The sequence below is a fragment of the Mobula hypostoma genome, chromosome X1 (assembly GCF_963921235.1).
Source record: "Mobula hypostoma chromosome X1, sMobHyp1.1, whole genome shotgun sequence".
Classification (NCBI taxonomy): domain Eukaryota; kingdom Metazoa; phylum Chordata; class Chondrichthyes; order Myliobatiformes; family Myliobatidae; genus Mobula; species Mobula hypostoma.
The window spans coordinates 14,619,304-14,645,575 of NC_086128.1; the positions used below are offsets into that span (position 1 = coordinate 14,619,304).

The window sequence follows — 26,272 nt, forward strand, 5'->3', positions numbered from 1 at the left end:
CCTGTTGCTTAATTTATTGTCTTCTCTGTAATCTCTTATGATTAGCAGCTCCTGTGAAAGCAGGATAATTCAGCTATAAGGATCAGGGAAGCTAAATTTTCTGCATAGAAGTTTTAATTTAAGGAGGTTGCATGGTAGTGCAGTGGTTAGAGCTTTGTAGCACCCGCAATCACTGATTGGGGTTCAATTCCCACTGCTGTCTCTAAGCAGCTTGTGCTCTCTCCCCGTGACCATGCGGGTTTCCTCCGGGTGCTCCGGTTTCCTTCCACATCCCAAAGACGTACGAGTTGGTGAGTGGGCACGCTATGTTGGCACTGGAAGTGCGGCTGGCGACACTTGCGGGCTGCCCCCAGCACAATCCTCGTTGATTTGACGCATTTCACTGTATGTTTTGATGTTCGAATGTACATGTGATAAATAAATAAAGCTCAACGAAAAGAAACATCCTGATAATTACTGTGTCCAGTGTACAAAATTTGCCTAAATAATCCAGTTTCTGCTGTGAATTGTCAGGAAGATGGCCTGTTCTTCAAAAAGAGATATTTAATGAACACTCACACTGCATAGCAGTACTTGTGACTTGGTGTAAAAATATAGCATTAAACTGAACTGCAATGTCATCATGTCTTAATATGTCAGGTATGTAATTAGAAATTTAAAAATAAACAGATGGCTTTAATTTATAGCTATTATTTTCTACCCAATGGTAGCACAACTGATATTTGTATCTGATGTTTGGTAAAAATGTATACAAATGATATGATTTTAATATAGTCAATGGAAATAGGTGTTTCACTCATCAGGCAGAATAGGCAAATCTGTCCACTCAGTTCAAGAGATGTAGAAACTATGTACAGTTTGTACAATTGCTTCTGATGTTCTGGTATATAATCAGAATGGCTTTTTCTATATTGTGGTAAAATAATGGTTGCATAAGTAATGGAAGAATAGCTAGCTTATGATGCAACATGCACAGGAAATCTGCTTTAGCTAGTGCTAAACCTTTAGGAAAGGGGTCAAAAAGTGTCCTTCAACTTTATTTAATTCTCTTCTGCAAGTTGGTGCCAATGGGTGATGTGCTGTTAATTTAATTGATTTTTATTTAGATACAGCACAGTAACAGGGCCTCCTGACCCAATTAGCTGCCCTGCCTATTTATACCCATGTGACCAATTAACCTACTGACACGTCCATCTTTGGGATGTGGGGGGAAACCGGAGCACCCGGAGGAAAGCCACATGGTCATGGCGAGAGCGTACAAGTTCCTTACAGATAGCGGCAGGGACTGAACTTGGGTTACTGGCACTGTAATAGCGTTACACTACTGTGCTCTTTTTGCTCATTCTTCACCCTTGTGAGCCTTGGTAATGATCTTGAGTAGAGGACTCCAGCAGCTCATTATACACTCAATGGTCAATATAAGGTACCTGTACACCTACTCATTAATGCAAATATGTAATCAACCAATCACGTGGCAGCAACTCAATGCCGATATGGTCAACAGGTTCAGTTGTTTAGACCAAACATCAGAATGGGAACTAAATAAATAAATATGATGCAATTGACTTTGACCGTGGAATGATTGTTGGTAGTCTGAGTATCTCAGACACTGCTGATCTCCTGGGATTTTTCAAGCACAACGGTCTCTACAGTTCACAGAGAATGGTGTGAGAAACACAAAACAGCAAGTGACAGTTCTGTAGGAGAAAACCTTTGTTAATAAGTGAGGTGAGGGGAGAATGGCCAGAGTGGTTCAATCTGACAGGAAGGTGACAGTAACTCAAATAACCACGTGTCACAACAGTGGTGTGCAGAAGAGCATCAGAATGAACGACATGTTAAGCCTTGAAGTGGATGGGTTAAGAGCTAGAAGACCACGAACATACCTATTAGGAGTACCTAATAAAGTGGCCACTGAATGTAAATCATAATGCATTTTTCTTGCAGAGTGAGGCAGAGAACTGAGGACTGTTTTGAGTACAAACTGCCACAACCAGAACTGAACTGAAGAGTTGTATGATGGCTGATCCTGAGCCCCAAAAAAAATTGTGGTTGGCTAATACTCTGACTAGAGATGAGGCACATTTCATTGATAAGATGTAACCTATGAAATAGCCAGATTCAACTGGTGTGACTCTAGCTGCAGAAAAACCGAGAAGCTTCCAGAAAATAGTTACACAATTACTAGAACAATTACACATTTATAGGTGATTTTTATATAAATTATAAACAAGCACAGGAAAGTTAAACTACAAGAGAAATACTATATTAAAAAAAATTCTACACCCATCTCCACTTCTAGTGCCATTCTATGCTGAAACAAATGGCACTGACTTCTGAACCAATTCTGGAATCTTTGCTGTGCATTAAGCCACAGCTGTTGTGCTCTATGACTCTATAATTCATTTTTCCTGATGTGCCTTAAAGTCTGTGTATTTGCTGCAAATCATGTTTTATTGATTTAAATGCAACCTATTTCATATCTATGATTAGATTGGATTAGGTTAGGTTATGAGGACATGCAGTCATCTTTTATTGTCATTTAGTAATCATATCGTTCACGTAGTTTCCTAATCTACCATAGCCAACCTTCAGGTTAGATTGAAAATTCTGATATCAATCTGAATCACTTTCCCCAACTTCATGTAAAATTCCATCACTTTATGGTCACTTTCTTTTGGGGGGGGTCACTTTACAATTAACCCTTTCTTTCTGTACAGTGTTACATCTAAAATAATCAGTTGGTTCCTCAACAGATTGATCCAGAAACCCATTTGCTTTATATTTCTGGAATTCATTCCCTAAAGATTAGCTTTATTTTTTTTAACCATGGTTCATATATTATTGCTGAAATATACATCTCTAATTTCCTCATTTATGGAGCTCACTTCATCATGACTACTGTTTAAAAGCCTATAAACAACTCCCACCAATGTTTCCTGCTCCCTGCTGTGTTTTGGCTCTATCTAAACTGATTCTAACTCTGTTACTATCTGCTGAGCCAACATCATTTCTAAGAACTATACTGATGCCATCCCTTATTAATAGGTCTCATTGCTCCTTTTCCTTCATACTGGTCCTTAAGTGTCAAATACCCTATAATATTTAAATTCCAAGTTTGGGCATCCTGGAGCCATGCTTCTGTAATAGTAATTAGATCACTATTTACAACTATTTGTGATGTTAATTTAGTCACCTAGTTGCCAAATGCAACTTGCAATAATATATACTGCTTTTAAATTTGGGCTTTTAACATTTTCCTTAACTCTTAACTGATTTCATACTTGCCTGTGTATTTACTGCCTATTTTGTTTAACACATTTCTTACTTTTGCTTTTTTTTGTTTTATCCTTCTGCCAGGCCAATTTTCAATTCTCTCCAGCATTAGATGAAGTCCTGCAAGGCCCTGGTCACGTTCAGGTGTAACCTATTCAATATCTTTTAGATTAGAAATTGCTATATTCATTTGACCATAAATTATAGGACCAGAATTAGGCCATTCAGCCCACTGATTCTTCTCCAAGCTGATTCTTTTATAATCCTATTCTCCCTGTAACCCTTAACCCTTTTATTGAATAATCTCGGCTTTAAATATACTCAATGATTTGGCCTCCACAGCCCTCTGTGGCAACAAATTTCATACCATCCTAGCTGAAGAAATTCCCCCTTGTCTCAGTTTTGAACAGATGTCCATTTATTCTAAGGCTGTACTCATGGATTGCTAGACTTGCCTATTAATGGAAACATCCTCTCAACACACATTATTTAGGTCACCACACTGTTGTTTATGGGATCTTGTTGGGCACAATCTGCACTTCAAAGGTACCTAATCGACTGGAAAGCACTTTGAGTACTTCTGAATGACACTGTCAAAACGCAGGATTTTTCTTAATTCATAACTTGTAGTTTCCAATTTATATCTGAATATTTTAGAACGACCCAGTTTTCTGGTGTGGCGCTACTCTCTCAGTGTTAACTGTCAATATGAGGATTTAGTAATAATCGTGGGCAGCTAATACGCAAACCCGTTTAATCCCTCTAACGGTTTGTTACTTCTTCCACTCCACCACATGGTGTTGGGCGGGCGGGAAGAAACGTAGCACTTCACTCCCACGAAACAACACGCACCAAAAAAAAATCAGTGAATGGTCGGTGTGGCCGAACGCTCCAGTCCGCATGCGTGACATATCTCAGTACCTTCTGGGGGTTGTAGTCTACACTGGCTGTCACTACCATTGTGGATGCTGCAGTCGAACTACAATCTCCACGAAAACCCGCGGCACACAATCTGGCTGGTGACGGGGAGGACGCGGCGCCCGCGGGGGAATGTGGGTAACAGGAGGGAAAGATGTCGGACGATGAGAACCAGGAGCAGACGATCGCTGAGGACCTGGTGGTCACCAAGTACAAGATGGGCGGTGACATCGCGAATCGTGAGTCCGGGGGTTGAGCTGGGGAATAAGGCGGCTCTTGGGTGAGCAGACGGGACCTGAAGCAACAGGTGCTGCCTTCGGATGTGGCATTTGAGATAACCGCTGTGCTACCATGTGGGGCACGTGGGGAGCGAACGGGCCTTGGCAATGGGGCTACCTCTCTAAGCCACCTTGTGTTCGGTCCTACCCTCATTCTGCCCTGTTAGGGCACAGTGGCTGAGAAAGGTTCCTCAGACGTGTCCGTTTCTCGAGATGTCTCGCCACGAGGCGATGGGCCGAAGAGCCTAAGTCTGGCGGCTGTCAGCCTTCAGCGCGCTTATTCTCTTCCCGCAAGTGTTACATGCATAAAACTGCAGTAATTTCTCACTGTACTTCTACATTTCGTGCTTCTTAGACAGCATTGTAGCGTTTGTGAGCAGATAGGAATTCTTCCCCCTAAATATACTTCTGTTATATTTACTGCTGCAGACATTTGATTCCTTTTTGGGCCATAGCTCCACTTTCTCTCGTGGAGACTTGATTGGGTATGGTAATGGCTATTAGAACATATGGTTATCGTGTGCGATCCGACCTGGGATTTACCAAGTCGTCGGCAGTAGGAGGTGATTAACCCTAAGCCTTTGTGGCGAGGCTAATTGTGGCCGTCTCAGATCATGAAGTCGGCATAGGCTCCCAGTTAACCTCAATGGCACATTGTTTATTCTGTGTTGAGGGTAGATGAATGCGACTTGTTTTATAAGGAAAAATAATCTTTTTAAACATGTTGCTAGTAAGATTTGACACATCCGTGAAATTGTTTCAACTAGGTTTAAATTTCACATAAAAATTTGAAATAAAAACAGAAAATCTGGGGAAAGCTCAGTTGGACAGGCAGCATATTTGACCTGTTTCTCTTTCTGCAGATGTCTGCTGTGTTTTTTTTTGTTTTTATTTTAAATGTAGCTTTTTTTTTGACAAGGTTCCTACTTAGCATGTGGAGATGGGAGTTTATTGTAGAGTCATAATAGTGCAAACTTATTGTCTATAATCAATTATTGCAAAATTCACTGGTCAAAATTCATTAATTATTAACCTTATTGCCTTGCTGCCAATAAATACCCTACTTGCAAAAGTAATGCTTTCTGTGCAAAACGGAACAGAAAAATCACTAACCACATTCAAGTCGTGCTGTCAGAAAAGCTTTTCATTTGTTTTTCTAGGCTATGTTTTTGAGGTTTGCAGTTCAGTAAGTATTAATTTTACTAGACAGGATGGCAGGATCATATAAAACTATTGGAACATCTAGGTTTTTGGTGTCACGTGCTTTTTGCGTTTTATTCTTTGGGGACCATGTTTTATCCTTATTTCCAAAGCACAAGCCATTTGCATTGAATTGTTGAAGTTGTTGCAAACTGGGAGCCCAATTTCCTTAATGTTCTTTCTGACGTTCATAGTTAATTTGGCCATATCTGAATGGTAATATTTAAGGTAGGGAAACTTGGCCGTTAGCAGGTTCACACTATTGATTTGAGCTGGATTCCCATGGAAGAGTTACTTCACAGGAGAGTGCCTAGGTTTGGCGCTCAGTCTCCATTGTGCTAATCTTGCCAGAAGTGTTGAAACAAGATTATAATTGTTTGTGTCTAAATCAGAAGAAAGCAAGTCAGGAGTCTCCTGATTGCAAGCAGAAAGCACCTAAGCATGGATATTACAGGCAGGGGCTCATCAAATTGGCAAGTCAGTTATTGTCAGATGTTGTATCTCAATCTGACTGCTGAGTTAGTTAGGATGCCTGGAAATTTATTCCCCCAGCAGTTTTCAGGGAAACATCATTAGTTTAAAGCTACTGTAGACCGCTTCCATTGCAGCTATTTGTATGGGACATGCTGTTGGAAGCACTGTTCTTTAAATGAAGCACTAGATTGATTGCAATCTGCTCTCTGGAGATGCATGTTTAATTTTAAAAAGGTCTCGTGGCTCTATTTTGAAGAAAAGTTGAGAATTGTTTTTGGTTTCCTTTCTCGCAGCATTGTCAGGAAAAATGGATTGTTTGGTCAGTGCTCACTGTGCCCCAGTTGACTGCTTGTTTTCTAATTACAACAAGAACAGAATTTCATTGGCTAAAAAGTAGCTCAGGTTGTCTTGATGTTGTGAAAGATGATATGTAAACTGAAATCTTTTCCTTTCAATTACAGAATGTATTGGAAACATACTGATTAAGGCAAGAAAAAATCTACAGATGCTGGAAATCTGAGCAACACACAAAATGCTGGAGGAACTCAGCAGGCCAGGCAGCATCTATGGGGGAAAAAAAGTACAGTCGATGTTACTGATCAAGGCTTTGGCTTTGATTAACTGTTCTTGATTTGTCTATAGAAGAAAGCAGGAAACTTCCTTTTTGTCACATGGTCATGACCAAGTGGAATTAAGGACAAGTTTGGTCTTGCTTAAGCATACATTCTCTCCTGCATCTCCCCAGCTCTCCTGACTAGTGGTTAGTGTCCTATCTCATTTTGAGCCAGCACGCACAAAATGCTGGAGAAACTCAGCAGGTCAGGCAGCATCTTTGGAAAAAAATGAACAATCGATATTTTGGGTTGAGATATTTCATCAGTACTTCAGCAGCCCTGATGAAGTGTCTTAGTCCAAAACGTCACTGCCTGATCTAAGTTCCTCCAAAATTTTGTGTATATTGAAACAGATTTCCAGCATTTGCAGTCTCCTTTCTGCCATCACTTGGGCCAGGTAATGAAAGGCTACCAAAATTTGGAATTTACTGTGCATCAGGAAAATTGGCAAAATATGGTGACTACTCAGTAACAGAGCAGCTGTTAGTTTAATACATTTACATTCTAAAGATTAATTCATGTGTTCGGATTAATCAATTTTTAAAATTAGTATCTTAAAACTAAATTTGTATAACAACCTTCCTCTCTTTACTCATCCACATTGCATAAAAGTATAACTTCAATGGGTTGGAGTTGCTATAGAGTGATATTTAGGAATGAACATTGGAGTTTAATCACATCACACGTGTTCCAATTCAGTACTAAGTGCACGTGTTTAGGTGATCGTGTAATATTTCAATTGTACATGTTCTTTAGTAATGAGCAGAGACTAGAAATGGAATCTTTGAATCAGAAGATTGTGGTTTTCCATTCCAGTGACTTCAGCACCCGCATCTATTTGTGCCTTTAACACGAGGTGGCTCCTGAGAGTTGGGAAGTGGTCCACGTTTTCCACTGTCTTGCTCTTAACCTGTATGTGGGAGTACACATTATGCAGCTTAGAGCCCTTGGTAGAAAACTCTAGCTGGTGATGAATCCACAATCTTGCCATTCTCAGCAGAGAAGGGAATTTAACAGAAGACCTCAGAGATACTGTAATTGTGACCACTTTCAAGAAAGGTGACAAATCTAAAGGAACTTCAGCACTCCTTTCAATGTATTAGCATGTCTTTTTACAGTTGAAGGTCAAGTCCTCGCACTTGTTACCAAACTAATTCCCTGCTGGATGTCAATGAGCCCTCCCCTCTTGTATGCATCTGACATCTGAACTACCTCATGTAGTCACCTTGCTGTACCAGAAAGATACACCAGTACAGTCCTGGCAAAATTCTTGATTCACTGAAATAAGAAAACCAGTATCATTATCCTCTCCCAGGCCAGCATCCCCAGTACTAAGTGCCTAGTGATACTATTGGGAAGATTATGTTATTTGCATGATCATTAGTAAATTAACATGCAATCTCAAGCATGACTGAAACAAAGTTTATGTGATTTGCCTTTTGCTATAGTCTTGGGTCTGTCCCTGTTTTACCAAATTGTCTGTTAATTTTGGTTAGGGGGTAGATTTTGAGGAGTTGCCTGCAGGAAGCAGTTGCCTTGATGTCCTTGCCTATTTGGAGTTGCACCTGCTGTAACCCTTACTCACTTGTGGCGATTGTGATTATTGATTACTGTACTGGCATAATCATGACTAGAAGTATGTCTGGCACATCCTATTCACACTGTTATGTAGTAATTGGAAGGGATGGTGGAAGTGGAAGGTTTTAACGTTTTTGAAAGACGTCTCCTCCTTCACTCTGCTTGCAAGTTACCAATCAGAAAGTGGGTGACTGGTCAGTTCCTCCTCCTCGTGTGTAAGAAATCCAGTTGTAGAGTGGTTTGAGAACTGACCAGGATGCTGCTGGATTTAAATTTGATTTCATTCCTTTGAGTGAGCTTTAGGTCAGCTGTAGAGATCAAGAAAGTGGGATGCAGGGTAGTCTGGACCCATTGTCATCACGATTGCTAGATACTTACGGACAACAAAAATAAAATAGTTATCTTGAGGCTGTAATTTTTTTTAAACCAGTAGTGCCTTTCTCTTTCCATCCTATCAATATTTACTACAACTAATGAGGCAGCGATTCAGCTGCCTGACTTTGACTTTGGTGTGAAACTGTGTCATGAGCATCATCTTGCATTGGTTTGGCTTTGTTTGGTTGGAGCAGCACAGCAACTGGCACAAAACCAGCGTTTAAACTTTAACTCTGCTAGCAGCCTGCAAGTCTACTATTGCACTTGCATTGTTAAGATGCTGCCTGCATGGTGTTCTATAACCAAGGAACAGTTGCTGCTATTATGCTTGGAATAATTTGCTGTTGTAGAATTACATTTTGAAATGTCTTGCTATTAACTAAAGGCTCTAATGGATTGGCCCCCATATCATTGCTCCAGATGCCAGGTGCAGCAGTCAAAGCATTGAATAGTAATGTGCTCTCAAGCCATTAGCTAGAGGAGTTGGCTTCATAAGCATCCCCATTTTTAATGATGGCAGATTCCAATCTTGGAAAGATCAGACTAATGTGTTTGCAACATTATTCAGACAGAATTGCCAAATTCATGATCTGTTTTGCCTATTTCTAAATGTCAGTCTTCAGCCAATTTAATTCACTAGGTTGCACTGGACATAGCAAATTTCTGTGGGTTTAGTGAAGTGCTGAATACTTGTGTTCCACAGTTAGTCATACTCCTAGTTAAGTGTAGTATGGCCAAAATACACAGGAATAAGGAAAAGTAACCTATTATGCCTTAAATAATAAAAGTAGGGCAAATCTAATCTGACTGTTTGTTATTCTCTTGGTTTATTTTGTAAGTGGAGGAAGACCTCCAAAGGTGCTTTTGAGAAAAACAGCCTGCTCACTGGTGCTTTTTATTGATTGAACTAATCCAGCCTGTTTTTTTTAAAATTAAGAGTTGAATGAAATGGAAAGTATAGTTTGACTTTAAATTGTGCAGATTATTTTTGACTTTTACAAACTGCCTAGCTTGCCCTTTCTCCAACCCCATTGTCATTTGTTTCTAGTTGCCAAGCTCTTTGTGGCTGCATCTTAGCTATTATAGGAACCACACTTTATACTTTTAGATTTTAAGATGTATGTAAAACCTTCTCCCTTTTTGAGTCATTCCTGAAATGGCAGTGAACAGGCCTTTTTTGAGGCAGTGTGGCTGCTACCTAAGCACTTTTTCATCGATAGAACGAAAGCTCCAATGTTTGCAAATTCTTGATGGCTGGGTTGTGATTTATTTTAGAGAGGGAGTGCAATCTTTATTTCACCACTCAGCATATCTACATTGTAAGACCTCTTTAAACATTTAACATAAAACTAGTACAGCAGGGGAACAGGCCCTTTAGTTTGGCACAACACTGTGGACCAAGCGAATCCCTTCTGCCTGCACGTTGTCCATATCCTTAAATTTTCTGCACTCACGTGCCTATCTAAGAGTCTGTTGATTGCCCCTTTCATATGTGCCTCCAGCACCACGTAAGGCAGTACATTCCAGCACCCACCACTCTGTGTATTAAAGAAAAAGTACCCTGCACATCTCCCTTGAACTTAGCCCTTCTCACTTTAACTGCATGGTCTGTGGTATTAGATATTTCAACCGTGAGGGGGAAGAAAAGATACTGCTGTCTTCTCTATCTCTGCCTCTCATCTTCCAATTATATCAGATCTCCCCTCAGCCTTCTCCACTCCAGAGAAAACAACCCAAGTTTGTCCATCCTCCCCTTGTAGCACGTGCCCTCTAAACCAGACAGCATCCTGGTAAACCTCTTTTGCACCCTCTCCAGAGCCTCAACATCCTTCCCATAAGGTGACCAGAACTGCATGCAGTACTCTTTTAAATAAAACTACAGTTTTGTAAATCTGCAGCATAACTTCCCAAGTCTTGAGTTCAATTCATTGACTAACAAAGGCAAACAAGCCAGATGCCACCTTTTATCAGCTTGTCAGTCTGTAAAATCAATTTCAGAGAGCTGTGGATTTGAACCGCAAGATCCTTTTGCACATCAACACTGTTAAATGTTTTGCCGTTAAGAGTGTACTGTCTTTTTACATTTGATCTCCCAAAGCACAACACTTCACATTTGGTGGGGTTAATCTCTATCTACAACTTCTCCACCCATATCTGCAACTGATCCATATCCCGCTGTATCCTTCACCAGTAATCTATGCTGTCTGGGATACCACCAGTCTTTGTATCATCTGCACACTTACTAACCCACCCATCTATGTTTTCATCCAGGTCACTTGCACGTATCATGAACAGCCGAGGTTATGATACAGATCCCTGCAGAACACCACTAGTCATAGATCTCCAGCCAGAATAAGTCGCATCAACCAATACCCTGTCTCTATGGGCAAGCCCTTTCTGAATCTAAATGGACAATTCACTTTGTATCCCGTGCATCTAAATCTTCTGCATGAGTCTTACTAAAATCTGTGTAGACAACATCCACAGCTCTACCTTCATCAATCATACTTGTCATCTCATCAAAAAACTCAAGTTAGTAAGATACAACTCGCCCCACACAAAGTCATGCTGACTGTTGCTAATTAGGCTGTGGTTTCATGAATCCTGTCCAGTAACTTCCCTACCACTGACATGAGACTCAATGGCCTATAGTTTCCAAGATTGTCCCCGTTTCCCTTTTTGAATAATGGAACAACAATAGCTACTCACCAGTCCTTCTGTCTGTCACAGTGTTTCAGACAAGAATTGACCAATATCTTCTTTAAAAATGTTTTCAGCACTGCTATAGCCACAGAATGTAGTTACTGCAAAGGTAAGATTTTTACCAACTTGTTTTTTTGGTTTCTGCTTTCTACGCCTGGTTTCTTGGTATAATTGGATAATATTATTTGAGAGGCCAGATCCAGGTCCCCAGGTGTTATTTCTATAGATTCTGCTGAATTAGTAGTCTTGGCATTAATGAATCGTGCTCAAATGTTGCTGCTGTTAATGCATTGTGTCCCTTTGCAGGTGTTTTGAAGATGGTGGTGGATGCAGCAAGGGTGGGTGTTTCTGTTGTAAGCCTGTGTGAGAAAGGAGATGAAATGATCATGGAGGAAACGGGGAAAATTTTCAAGAAGGAGAAAGAAATGAAAAAGGGTAAGAGACACATGATCCTGAGTTTACTTTTAAAGTGCACATTGCTTGAGACAAAGCATCAATTTGAGGTTGTTGTGGTTTTGTGTTAATATCTTCAGGAAATTCTGCTCTAAAGCAAATCTTTTATAAATATTGAAGTAGAAGATTTAGAAAATTGCAACACGAAGTTAAGGTGTTGTTACAATTGTGTAAATTGAGACTAATTCAGACCTGTCATCTCCCCATAGCTTAGTCCTTGCTCCTTGAATTGTGAGGCTTGCTGTACTGTCATGCATAATACAAGTTGTTTTGACAAGAATATGATTGATCAAGGTATTTGTAATACTCAGCCATCAGAGTGATGAAGCCTACTACTCATGTTTTTTTTATATAACAATGCTAAGCTGTGGTGGTTAAATTTGCTCCAATAACTAATCTTCATAGTTAGTTGTGTAAATGCCTGTACTCCTTTACCTTACTATAAATAGATGTAGTTATGAGAGTGAAAGTCTCATGTGATAACAATGCCAGCTTATGTGTTAAGGGAAGCTTCTGGTCCTGGCTATATTTGTCGTGATTGTATTGTATCCTGTTGCTGACCTTGGATAGAGAATCTGAAAAGTACAACACAGAAATGGGCCCTTTTGGCCAACCATGATGCCAATTTCTGCTAATCTCACTTGTTCACATTAGGACCACATCCTCTATGCTTTTCCTCTCCGAGTACCTGTCCAAAAGCCTTTTTAAATGTAATTGTATGTTCCTCCACTTCCTCCTCTAGCAGTTCATTCCACATGGCCACCACCCTCTATGGGAAAATCTTCTCTCCTTCACCTTAAACTCATACCTTCTAGCTTTAGGGTCCCCTGCCCTAAGTAAAGAATTCTGGGCTTTCTCAGCCTCATTCATTCTGATGTAAATAAACCAAGGTTATGTAATCGCTGCTTATAACTCCAATCCTTAACAGACTTTTGCTTTCTACGACTCAAACATTTATGACTTCAAATTAGTATCATACCATTTGTACTCCCTTTCAAGTCATTGGTAAACAATAACAAAGGTCTCAACACTGATCCCTGTAATTCAACACTTGTTGCAGACTTCCAGCCAGACACTCCATCTAACTTTGTATCCATCAGAATGAATGAGGCTGAGGGGTGACCTGAGAAAGCCCAGAATTCTTTACCTAGGGCAGGGGAACCTAAAACTAGAAGGTGTGAGTTTAAGGTGAAGGAGAGAAGTTTTTCCCATACAGGGTGGTGGCTATGTGGAATGAACTGCTAGAGAAGGAAGTGGAGGAATATACAATTACATTTAAAAAGGCTTTTGGACAGGTACTTGGAGAGGAAAAGCGTAGAGGATATGGTCCTAATGTGAACAAATGAGATTAGCATAAATTGGCATCAGGGTTGGCCAAAAGGGCCAATTTTGTATCCAGTTTGTAATCTGTTTGGTGAGGCAGAAGGATCCTGTGTTGCCCCAATGAATCAATAGCCCTGTTCTAGAACAAATTCAGAAGCCTAGTGCTTTCTATTCAGTTTACACTTGCTGTATGAAGTTGACTGAACATCAACAATAGTAGTCTTTTCGTAAGTAAATGGCTTGTGTTCCTTTAAAGGAATTGCCTTTCCCACGTGTGTATCAGTGAACAATTGTGTCTGCCACTACTCTCCTCTTAAGAGTGACCCTGACTACGTCCTGAAAGAGGAAGACCTTGTTAAAATGTAAGTATATTTTCAAACTGGAATGCTATCTTAGATTTGGTATGTAGGGTCTCTTTTTTAAACAGCCTCTGACCTAGTAAATTACTTAGTTCAAGGGTAATTAAAGATGGCCAATAATGCTTGTCTATTTTTTCTCTAAACTCACATTTTTGTGTCAGATGTTGGCCTGTTAAATGTGATTTTTAGAAAGCATCAAAAAAACTTTCAATAAAATTTCTATATAGCTGTCCCCCACTTTTCAAATGTTCGCTTTACGAAACCTCACTGTTACGAAAGACCTACATTAGTCCTGACGAAGGGTCTCGGCCTGAAATGTCGACTGTACCTCTTCCTACAGATGCTGCCTGGCCTGCTGCGTTCACCAGCAACTTTGATGTGTGTTACCTACATTAGTTCCCTGTTTTCGCTAACAGAAGGCGTTTTCACTGTTACGAAGAAAAGCAGCGCGCAAAAAAAGCAGCGCGCCAAAAAAGCAGCGCGCCAAAAGAAACAGCACGCGAAAAATGGCAGCGTGCACCCCAAGCAGTCGCTCTCCCCGGGATTTGTAACTGCATTCTAGCCGGCATTGCTTTAACACATGCCTGTGAGCAGCCGTTTGCAAGATGAGTTCTAAGGTATCGGAAAAAGCAGCGCGCCAAAAAAGCAGCGCGCCAAAAGAAACAGCACGCGAAAAATGGCAGCGTGCACCCCAAGCAGTCGCTCTCCCCGGGATTTGTAACTGCATTCTAGCCGGCATTGCTTTAACACATGCCTGTGAGCAGCCGTTTGCAAGATGAGTTCTAAGGTATCGGAAAAGCCTAAAAGAGCTCATAAGGGTGTTACACTTAGCGTAAAACTAGACATAATTAAGCGTTTCGATCGTGGTGAACGAAGTAAGGACAAAGTGAGTTTGGCTTGTGGAAGATGACGAAGATAATGTTGAAGAGGTTTTGGCATCCCATGACCAAGAACTGATGAAGAGCTGATGCTGATGAAGAAGAAAGGATAACAATTGAAACCGAATGAGTAATGATAAGTACAACTTTAATTTTGAAAGGGTACGTCGGTTTGGGCATATTTGCAGGATGGTTTGAGTCCTTACAAAGAACTGTATGATAGAAAAATGTGCGAGGCTAAGCAGTCAAGCAAGCCTTCCACATCAGCCACAGCAGACGACAAACCTCGATCTTCGACATCAAGGCAGGCAGAGATAGGAGAAGATGACCTGCCTGCCCTGATTGACGATAAGATGACACCCCAGTGTCCCACCACCCTAGCCCCTGGACCGCGGACAGATACCAATTCGCGGAGAATGCAGCGGTAGCCGGGAGGCACACAGCACATCTTTAAGGAAAAAGCCAAAATAAACATGCTAATTAATTATCAGAGGCGATTGCCGATTGCGTCGCCTCTGATCTGGGCCGACGTTTACGTGCTGGGCGGCACCTAATTAATTAGCATGTTTATTTCGGCTTTTTTTTAAAAGATGTGCTGGATGCGTCCCGGCTACCGCTGTAGCTCTGCATGCTTCGCGGATCGGTATCTGTCCGCTGCCTGGTCCACTGCACCACCCAAACTCCGACTCAGTCTAACACACCATCATCAGTGTGCTCACTGTCTTCCCGATTCCCGTAAATGATACTACACTGTACATACATTATTTCTACTTTATATCGGCTGTGCATTTTTACGTGTTATTTGGTATGATTTGGCAGCTTCATAGCTTAAAGGTTACTGGAGAGCGCTTGCGTGAGATTTTCGCTACGGAGAACAGTTCAGGCAATGATTGTGGAAAAGTATTTCTACTTTATATAGGCTGTGCATTTATCATATCATTCCTGCTTTTACTATCTGTTACTGTTATTTTAGGTTTTATGTGTTATTTGACATGATTTGGTAGGTTATTTTTGGGTCTGCGAACGCTTGCAAATTTTTCCTGTATAAGTAAGTGGTAATTGCTTCTTTGCTTTACGACATTCCGGCTTACAAACTGTTTCATAGGAATGCTGTACCTTTGGATGGCGGGGGAAACCTGTACAGAAACCTAGCTGTGCATTGTTCAGAACTTTCTCAATTGAAATTGTACATACTGTCCTTTTAATGTCAACTTATCATGCATCTTGTATCAAAAGTTTTGGGTTCAAATTTTACTCCAGGACTTTAGCGTATGATTTATTCACTATGGCATTTCAGTATGGAACTGAAGGAGTGGGAGATAATCCAGAGGTGCCATCTTTTTATGCAATTTTAAATCAAGTATGAATGTTTGGGTGGGTGTAAAGGATTCCAAATGCTGTTCAAAGAACAACAGGAACTATTGTCCTTTTCTTACTTGAAATTCATACGCCCATCTTCCAGGAGTGGTTATTTGTCACTCATCCAAGTGGAAACAATGATTCACTTCACTTTTGTTCTCTCCCTTCCTCCTCAAAATCCAGAGGTATGGAAGAAGTTGTAGTGACCTTAGATTTGGTATGTAGGGTCTCTCAAAAAAATAAGTTATTCGTCAATTGACAGAAAACTGGAAAGTTTGTAGTGCCCTCAGTAGGGAATAAAGTACTTTTTTTATTTCCCTATGACAAATGCCAGAGCAGAAAATCTTATTCTTTCACAGTGAACCCAGACATGTGGTTGTTGACTGACAGGAATGACCCCAGGTTATTCTTGGATTTTACACTTCTACCGTTTGAAACATCGGAGCAAGCTACTGTTCATTCTTCACTTGCGTATTTGTCATAATGGCAGGATGGGGTGCTTTCAGAATTCTGAAAAAATACTACACTCAAAAGTGTGATATTGTCTGGAAGTTGCAGTTGTAATTTAAGCAATAATTTTTTTTTCCTGTTTTCCCCCAACAGTGATTTGGGTGTCCATGTGGATGGATTTATTGCTAATGTGGCCCACAGTTTTATTGTTGGTGTCAGTAAGGTATGTTCATTTTGGGAGCTCAAGCATTGGGTTATTACTAGTATGTTGTAGCTGTTTGGAAAGGAATGATTTTGGCCTTCTAGTTAATGAGGTTGCTTCTTAGATTAATAAGACTGAGATTTTGGCTGCACGGGTGTAATTAATTTTCAATTCAATTTTTTAAAAACCTGTTTTTTTTTGGCAAGTTGAACCACTTAATTCCTGTAATTTAAAAAGAAAAATCTAAATCTTGATTGGAACAGAGAAAGCAAATGCCAGGCCTTTCGCATTGGTGGCTTAAAACTGTTCAGTGAAAGGGTGACAAACACTGGTCTGTCTACACAAGGGATTGGAGCCCCTTGTTTTCCTTGTAGCTTCTCCATAACAGACTGGCTAAGTTCAGTTGCTCAACACAATGATTATGGGTGCAAATGTAATTCCGACCATCTTTTGGCAGAGGATGCTGATACTAAAACTCAGCAGTGATTTCAGAAGTAAACTGGCCCTGTTCTCTAAAGCCAGATGCTATGAATCTCTGTGCTGATTCTTTTGGAATTCCCCACTCTGGATCGTCTGATTATCAGTATTTACCCTGCTGTAATGAGATGCGGTTCAGAGTAGCTGCATAGCTACGTAATACTCTGAAGCAATATTGAATGTTCACTCCTACATTTACTTTCCCCTTCACTAGTCCAACTGGTTCTGCTTCCCTTGACATAACTGAGCAGGCATTGAGATTCACAGCAGCTGTGTACATTAAAGCTGATTATGTTGAGTTTGCTTTTGAATTCATTGTCAGTTATTAAAATATAAAATTCTTTGTTTAATGTTGTGACCAATATCTTTGGTTAGATGGGTTGTTGCCATACGATGGGCACTCTTGGAATTGGGACAAGCATCAGATAAGTAACAGATAAGTTAGAAGCAGAATTCAGTCACTTAGCCCCTCAAGTCTGCTTTGCCATCTAATTCATTATGCTTTGTTTGACTAACCTCACTCCACATTCCCTTGTAACCACAGTAGCCTCCCAGTCCTTATTAGCTACACTTGTGTATAAATAAATAAAATATTCAAGTCTCTATATGTACCACCCTTTGAGGAAGAGAGAGTAACCAAGATGTGCAACTCAGGGAGAATAAATTCAAAGTTCAAAGTAAATTTATTGTCAAAGTACATGTACATATATGTCACCAGGTACAACCCTGAGATTCGTTTTCTTGAGGACAAACTCAATAAATCCAATAACCATGATAGAATCAATGAAAGACTTCAGGGCAGCTAACCAGTGTGGAAAATACAACAAATTTTGCAAATACAAAAAGGAAGAAAATAATAAGAAATATTAATAATAATAAATATTGAGAGTATGAGTCCTTGAAGGTGAGTCCATAAGTTATGGCAACATTTCAATGATGGGGCAAGTGGAGTGAAGTTATCCCCTCTGGTTCAATAGCCTGATAGCTGAGAGGTAATAACTGTTTCTGAACCCGGTGGTGTGAGTCCTGAGGCTCCTGTACCACCTTTCTGGTGGCAGCAGCAAGAAGAGAGCGTGACCTGGATGGTGGGGGTCCTCGATGATGGAGACTGCTTCCTGTGACAGCGCTCTGTGTAGATGTGAATGGTGGAGAGGGCTTTACCAGTGATGGACTGGGCTGTATCCACTACTTTTTGCAGGATTTTCCATTCAAGGGTATTGGTGTTTGCATACCAGGCTGTGATGCAGCCAGTCAATATACTCTCCACCACACATCTATAGAAGTTTGTCAAAGTTACAGATACCTTGCTGAATCTTTGCAAACTTCTGAGGAAGTAGAAGTGCTGTCGTGTTTTCCTCATAATTACACTTTAATGCCGGGCCCAAGACGGGTCCTCCGAAATGGTAATACTGAGGAATTTAAAGTTACTGAGCTTTTCCACCTTTGATCTTCTGATGAGGACTGACTCATGGACCTCTGGTTTTTTTTCCTCCTGAAGTCAGTAATCAGCTCCTTCGTCTTGGTGACATTGGCACCACTCAACCAGATTTTTCAGTCTCCCTCCTATATGCTGATTCCTCGTCACTTTTAATTTGGTCTACGACAGTGGTGTCTTCAGCAAACTTGAATTTGCCAATGGAGCTGTGCTTAGCCACACAGTCAGAAGTGTAAAGCAAGTAGAGCAGGGGGCTAAGCACACAGCCTTGTGGCACCTGTGCTGATGGAAATCGTGGAGGAGGTGTTGCCAATCTGAACTGACTGGGATCTGCACGTGAAGAAATCAAGAATCCAATTGCTCAAAGAGTTATTGTGGCCAAGTTCTTGAATCTTATTGATTAGTCTTGAGGGGATGGTAGTATTGAATGCCGAGCTGTAGTCGATAAAAGCATTCTGATGTAGGCATCTATGCTGTCAAGGTGTTCCAGAGTTGAGTGAAGAGCTAATGTAATGGCATCTGCTGTTGACCTGTTTTGCCGGTAGGCTAATTGGAGTGAATCCAAGTCCCTTCTGAGGCACGAGTTGATGCGTTTCATCACCGACCTCTCAAAACACTTCATCACTGTGGATGTAAGCGCTACTGGACAATAGTCATTCAGTAGGTTACCATGTTTTTCTAAGACACTGGTTATAGGTGAGGTGGTTACCTCAGACTGCTGAAGCAAGAGGTTAAAAATCTCAGTGAGCACTCCAGCCAGTTGATCAGCACAGGTCTTTAGTGCACGGCCAGGTACCCCATCTGGGCCAGATGCTTTCTGTGGGTTCACTCTGCTGAAGGATGCTCTCACATTGGCCTCGGACTGAAAACACAGAGTCATCAGGGGCTACAGGAGTTTGAAGGTTCCCCCTTGATTTCACTTTGTTAGAGATGATAGCATTCAAGCCCTGTCACAGTTGTTGAGCATCCTTCATTGATTCAAGTTTAGCCCAGAATTACCACTTCGCCCTTGAGATGGCTTTCTAGAGATCATCCCTAGACTTCTTGTAATTCTCTTGGTTGTCAGACTTAAATGGCTTTGAGCTGGCCCTTTGCAGATCTCATGGTTCATCTAGGGCTTTTGGTTGGGAAAGACTGAATGATTTTGTGGGGACACACTCATCTACGACCCTGTTTACAAAGTCTGTGACAACTATGGTGTATTCATTCAGATCCTCCAATAAGTCCTTGTACACAGCCCAGTCCACCAATTTGAAGAAATCCTGTAGCCACTCCTCTGCCTCCAGCAATGACCTCTTTGTTGTCCTAATCTCTAGAGCCTTGCTCTTTAGCCTCTGGCTGTATGCAAGTGGGAGAAGGACAGCCAAGTGATCAGATTTACTGCAGTGCAGTCCAGGCATGGAATGATAGGCATTCCGAATCTTCATATATCAGTAGTCGAGTGTGTTTGGACCTTTGGTGCCACAGGTTATGTGCTGATGGTAATTGGGCCAGGATTTCTTCAAACAAGCCTGATTAAAATACCTGACTATGATATGAAATGCCTTAGGGTGGACTGCTTCTTGTTTGGAGACAGCATCGTGCAGTATCTCAAGTGCCTGATCACAGTTGGCCGATGGTGGTATGTAAACTGCGGTCAGGATCACAGAGGAGGACTCTCTTGGTAAATTGAACAGTCTGCCTTTGATCGTTGGGTGTTCAAGGTCGAGGGAACACGAGAACAACAAAACCGTCACATTGGAGCACCACAGACGGGAGGCCCCTTTTTTTTAATATAGTGGCTCCACAAGAAGAAATGTCCTTTCCACATTTATTTGTCAAGACTCCTCAGGATCTTTTCCTGTTTCAAATATTTTTACATTTTGCTGTCTCATTTTCTAAACTTAAGATATATTGGAGTAGGATTTTTATTTTGAGCTAATCTCCAAAACATTGTGCATCATGTCAAATCAAAAGAAAAATTCCAAACCAAAATTGTGAAGCTGAGAAAGTATTCATCCCGTTTGTAATTACTATGGTAACTTTCCTCAGGTGCAATATATGAATTACTTTACTGACTCACCAAATTTGCTGATGTAGAAAATTAGAAAATCACCTGTTTTCAATGAATTCATAAGAATAAATATCCCCTCTCTCTGTAAGGTCCAACAGTAGGGTAGATTTTCAACAGACCAAACCAAAATGAAAACAAAAGAGCATTCAAGACAAATCAGGGAAATGATAATAGAGAAGCACAAATCAGGTGAAGGGTACTAGATTGTCTGAAAGGCACTGAACATACCTCAGGGCTCAATGCAGTTCCTCATGAAAAAGTGGGCAAAATATGAAACTGCAGCCACACTGCCTATGTCAGGCTTCCCCTAAACTTAATTGCCAGAGAAGAATGGCACTTGTAAGAGAGGCTACTGTGATGCCAACAGTCACTCTGAGTGAGCTGCAGCAGTCAGTGGCTGCAACTGGAGATGAACTTCATGGTTCCACAATCTCTAGAATAGAATAGGCATCCGTTAGTCTCATGAGACCATGGATTTGCGCCTTGGAAGGTTTCCAGGGCGCAGGCCTGGGCAAGTTTGTATGGAAGACCAGCAGTTGCCCATGCTGCAAGTCTCCCCTCTCCACGCCACCGATGTTGTCCAAGGGAAGGGCATTAGGACACATACAGCTTGGCACCACAATCTCTAAGGCCTTGCATAAAAAGGGTATTTATGGAAGGGTGGCAAGGAAGAAGCTCTATATACTTTTTTTAAAAAGCCACACAGTCATAGGTGTAAAGCGAGTAGAGCTGGGGGTTAAGCACACATCCTTGTCTTCAATATACACACATATATATATCCTTTGATGGTTTCATTATGTCCTTTTCACAACTTACCTTCTTGTCCGTCATCTGAAAATTTTAGCAAGGATACCTTTAGTCACTTCCTGAAGCCATCAAATGTTTATTTGCCTGAACTACTGTTAAAGTAGTGAGTGCATCACTGGAGCATGATGCTGGCTTCGGGTTTTTCTTATCCTGCATGTTAGTTGAGGGGTTGATGGAATTGTATCGAATTGGCTAAAAGCAATATGCAGTGATAGCTCACAGCACTTTTTTAAAAAAAAAAATTGGGATTAAATATACTTTAGTCTGGATTTATCTAAAAGCCTGTTGCAGCCATGCAGGGTCTTTTGTTTACTAATAACTGACATTTGAGCCTGGTTCCTTAAAGTTGTCGGACTAGTTTCTTCTCAAATGGCTGGAATGTCTGAGCTGAAATTCCATGATGTAGGAGCAGAATTAGGCCATTCAGCCTATTGAGTCTGCTCCGCCACTTAATCGTGGCTGATATATTTATTTCTATTATTTTTTAGATTTTATATTTTCCCCCTCAACTCCGTTCTCCTGCCTTCTCCTTAGACACTGCTACTAATCCATTGTCCAATTTTTATTTTAGATAGAGTTTTGGCAAGTTTAGAATGAATAATTCTTGGAAAGTATTGCATTCAGATTATGTCTATCATTTGGTCTTTCTTTTCCTTTATCAAAATACTTGTTTTCCAGGATAGGCCTGTATCTGGTCGTAAAGCTGATGTCATTAAGGCTGCACACTACTGTGCAGAAGCGGCTCTGCGGCTAGTGAAGCCTGGCAATCAGGTAAGATTACTGAAAAGGGAGATTAAAATAAAACATTTTGCTCTAATAAGTGACTTGGCAGTTAATATAGAATCATTTTATTGTCATTTCTAACATAGACTATTGAAATTTCTGTTGCAGTGTTCGCTAAACCCTGCCCCTACCCTGTCTCTCAGATTTCTATTAAATAATTATTAATTAATAGCAACTAACTCTAATCTTAAAGTTACTCTCTTGTTCTTGATTTATTGCTTCCCCACCACCCCCAAGAGGATATAGCTTCTCCATATCCAATCAAACCACAAACATTTTGAGCACTTTGATTGAGGAATACAGGATGAATTTGTGCAGCCTTTCTTTGTAACTTAACCCTTTAAATCCCCATGTTGTTCTGGTGAGCTTGAACTGCACGCACTCCCAAGAAAAATGCAACCTCTTCAAAATACAGTGCCTGTAACTGAACGCAATCTGAAAGGCTGGATCAAAGCAATATACAGTTGAATCATAATTCCTTTCTGTTTGTGTTTCAACTTCAAATATGGAACTGAGATTTGTAACACTTTTTCAACTTTTCACCCATGACCATCTCAAAATCATTCATGTTGCACATGTGTTACCTATTTTCTTTCCTATCTGCAGTATGTATTAGATTTCACCAAGCATTGTTCTATCCATATTTGTATTTTTTTCAACTCGTTCTATAATTTCTAACTTGCCTTTGAGAGGTTTTATTTGGAGCACAATTAATTATTGTTGGAAGCCAGAACTGTTCTTATTTATTGACTTTTTATAGGAATATTGTTACTTAAGTGGAATTTTCTTGATTTCCTTTTAACCTCAGAACACTCAAGTGACAGAAGCCTGGAACAAGATTGCTCAGTCCTTTAATTGCACTCCAATAGAAGGTGAGATGTTCAATTCTGATCAGAGGGGAAAATAATGTACCATTTTCAATCCTAAAATCAAAGTCCCACTTTCCTCAAGTGTTTTAAAAACTGGAAAAAATTTTTGGTGTGAGGAATGCCATATCCAGTGAATACGAGGGACATCCACACTTTGCAAGTGGGAGCAGGGTTTACTTGGTTATGTTTGAGATGGAACTGTAGTTAAAAGATTGGGTAAACTTGCATGCTTTCTAAGTATTGGAGAAGGTGACACACTTCACTGCTTGACTCAAATACTGCACACAGTGGATCTGCTTTGCAGCAGATTGCAAGCACTTAGTCTGAAAGATTAAGACGCTGGCCGCCATATTTTTGGTCCCCTTCACTGGAGAGTAATATATTCCCTGTGGTTAATAGGTATCAACATAATGCAGACAGGTCCTCTTAAATTATGAAGCAGTAATTTCAGTTTGCCCACTGTTAAATGTTAACCGTGGTTAAAGAAGGTGGAAATAAAATATTCCAGGGTATTTATGACATTTGGGGGAGACTGGTGAAAAGGAGGAGAGGTAGCTTCTGTTTTTTAAACGGGCAACATCAGTACAGTAATTGGAAAGAATTTGGGCCTAGCAAATAGTTCTACAGAATTGAGTTGGTTTGCTTTGTTTTGAGAAAGCAGGGAACAGAAAATATTGATGCATATGTGTTTTAGGCCTCTGAATGTTTGTTATGATAAAAGTGCATTTAATGGACAATATAATTATAGGGGAAAGCTTTCATCTCCTTGTAGTCTGAGAATATTTCAGGTTGAAGAACCTTTGTCAAAATGTTTTGTTAACTTAGTTCTGTGCAGTGATATAATCTTCGGGGGGGGGGGTCCCTTGAGGAAAATGACCATAATATAATAGAATTTTACATTAAGATGGAAATTGGTATTGTTCAGTCTGAAACCAAGGTTTTCAATCTAACCAAAGGATGCTGTGAAGGTATGAGAGCAGGTTGGCAATAGTAGATTGGGGAAGGATATTAAATTAGAGTATGACATTCCTTTAAGGCAGTAAAGTGTTTTTTTTAATGTATTATTACACATTACAGGCAAAATTAAAGGTAGCCTTTTCCTGAGGTTTAATACATTTTCAGTTGCCAGAAAAGGCAGTAAGCCTGCGGACTGGGTGCATTTTAAATTGAGGCTAAACTGGCAAGAAACACAAAAACGTGCTCAATGAGCTTCTGTGTATGTTTTTAAAACCAAAAGAGGAAAAGACCACAAAAGGGAAATATGGGTTCCTTACATATCAGACAGGAAGATTTTATGATAACCAAGGATAGGGAAATTGAACAAATACTTTATTCAGGTAAGAAACAGCATACCTTCCCAGGAAAACTAGGGAACAAAGAGTCCAACGTAAAGAAGGCAGTAACAGAAACTTAGAATTGGTTTAAAAGAAAACTATCAATTCCCACTCTTCTGGTCTACATTCCAGAGTTTTAAGTAGTGGCTATTGGAAATAGCGGCTACTTTTGTTATCACCTTCCAGAACTTCGTAAATTCTGGATTAATTCTTACCGATTGGACAACAGGAAATATGATTCTACTATTTTAGGCAAAAGGGTGAGGATGGTTCCCCTAACTTGGAGGGCACAGTCTTAAAATATGTGATAGGCCATTGGGACCAAAATGAGGAAGGATTTCTTCGCTGTGGTGAAACTTTAAAATTCTCTACTCCAGGTGGCTGTAGAATTTCAGGCATCGATTACAGGTTTCCCCCGCCATCCAAAGGTAGAGCGTTCCTATGAAACGGTTCGTAAGCCGGAATGTCGTAAAGTGAAGAAGCAATTAACATTTATTAATATGGGAAAAATTTGTGAGCGTTCGATGACCCAAAAAATAACCTACCAAATCATGCCAAATAACACATAAAACCTAAAATAACAGTAACATATGGTAGAAGCAGGAATGATATGATAAATACACAGCCTATATAAAGTAGAAATTCTTTTCTACAATCGTTGCTGCGCTGTCCACTGTAACGAAAATCTCACGCAAGTGCTCTCGGCAGAAACACTCGGCGCAAGCGCTCTCGGCAGAAACACTCGGCGCAAGCGCTCTCGGCAGAAACTCTTGGCGCAAGCGCTCTCGGCAGAAGCACTCTCTCCAGTAACCTTTAAGCTATGAAGCTGCCAAATCATACCAAATAACATATTAAAAATACACAGCCTATATAAAGTAGAAATAATGTATGTATAGTGTAGTACCACTTACCGGAACCGGAAAGACAGCGAGCACACTGATGATGGTGTGTTAGGCTGAGTCATCGGAGGTTGGGGTGGTGGGACACTGAGGTGTCATCTCATTGTCGTCTGTTTCCATCAGGGCAGGCAGGTCATCTTCTATGTCTGCCTGCCTTGATGTCGAAGGTCGAGGTTCGTCGTCTACCGTGGCTGATGTGGAAGGTTTGAAAAACGACAGTATGCTTGACTGCTTAGCCTCGTGCATTTTTCTATCATACAGTTCTTTGTAAGCACTCAAACCATCCTGCAAATGTGCCCTAAACCTATGTACCCTTTCAAAATTAAAGTCGTACTTTGCAATCATTGTTGTCAGTTGCAGCGAAAATCTCACGCAGTTGCTTCACGTTCAGTTCCTGGATGACTTCACTTTCGGTCTGTTTGCTACTGCATTCGGTTTCGCTTGTTATCCTTTCCTCTTTCAATTGCATCAGCTCTTCATCTATCAGTTTTTGGTCATGGGATGCCAAAACCTCTTCAACATCATCTTCGTCAACTTCCACAAGCCAAACTCACTTTGTCCTTCCTTCGTTCACCACGATCGAAACGCTTAATTATGTCTAGATTTACGCTAAGTGTAACACCCTTACGAGCTGTTTTAGGCTTTTCCGATACCTTAGAATTCATCTTGCTAACGGATGCTCAAAATAAATTGACATGAAGCACAAATGCTCACAGGCACGTGTTTAAGCATTGCCAGCTAGAATGCAGTTCCAGGGGAGGAGCTTGGCTGCTCGGGGTGCGCGCTGCCTTTTTTCATAATAGTGAAAACACCTTCTGTTAGCGAAAACAGGTAACTAATGTAGGTCTTTTGCAACAGCGAGGTGTTGTAAAGCGAACGTTCAAAAAGCGGGCGACACCTGTACACACAAACTAAGGCGGATGTGTTTGAGTATTAGAGGAATTGAGGGATGCAGGAATAATGGGGGAAACAGTGTTGAGTTGGAAGACCAGCTATGATCTTTTTGAATGGACTGCTGCTGCTCTTTTTTTTTGTTTAAGACTGGTGCATTTGTGTGACCTGTAAGTATTAAAACTAATTAGCTGAGAATGTTTGAAAGATGTGTCCTAAACCATGAAACTTAAAACAGTGGAATAATATTGAATAGTGGGCTGTTGTTTGTGATGCTGAACTCT

The 26,272-nt window shown here is 40.6% G+C and overlaps 1 protein-coding gene across 1 annotated transcript in view; it reads left to right on the forward strand.

Moving 5' to 3' along the window:
* Positions 1–4,291: 4,291 nt before the first annotated feature.
* Positions 4,292–26,272, forward strand: part of LOC134340237 (proliferation-associated protein 2G4-like) — a 30,578-nt gene continuing 8,597 nt past the window's right edge. Inside the window, exons 1-6 of the mRNA XM_063037237.1 lie at positions 4,292–4,433; positions 11,723–11,851; positions 13,449–13,554; positions 16,392–16,461; positions 21,891–21,983; positions 22,804–22,867. Of these exons, the coding sequence (XP_062893307.1) occupies positions 4,349–4,433; positions 11,723–11,851; positions 13,449–13,554; positions 16,392–16,461; positions 21,891–21,983; positions 22,804–22,867 (547 nt within the window). The 5' untranslated portion in view covers positions 4,292–4,348. The remainder of the gene's footprint in view (positions 4,434–11,722; positions 11,852–13,448; positions 13,555–16,391; positions 16,462–21,890; positions 21,984–22,803; positions 22,868–26,272) is intronic.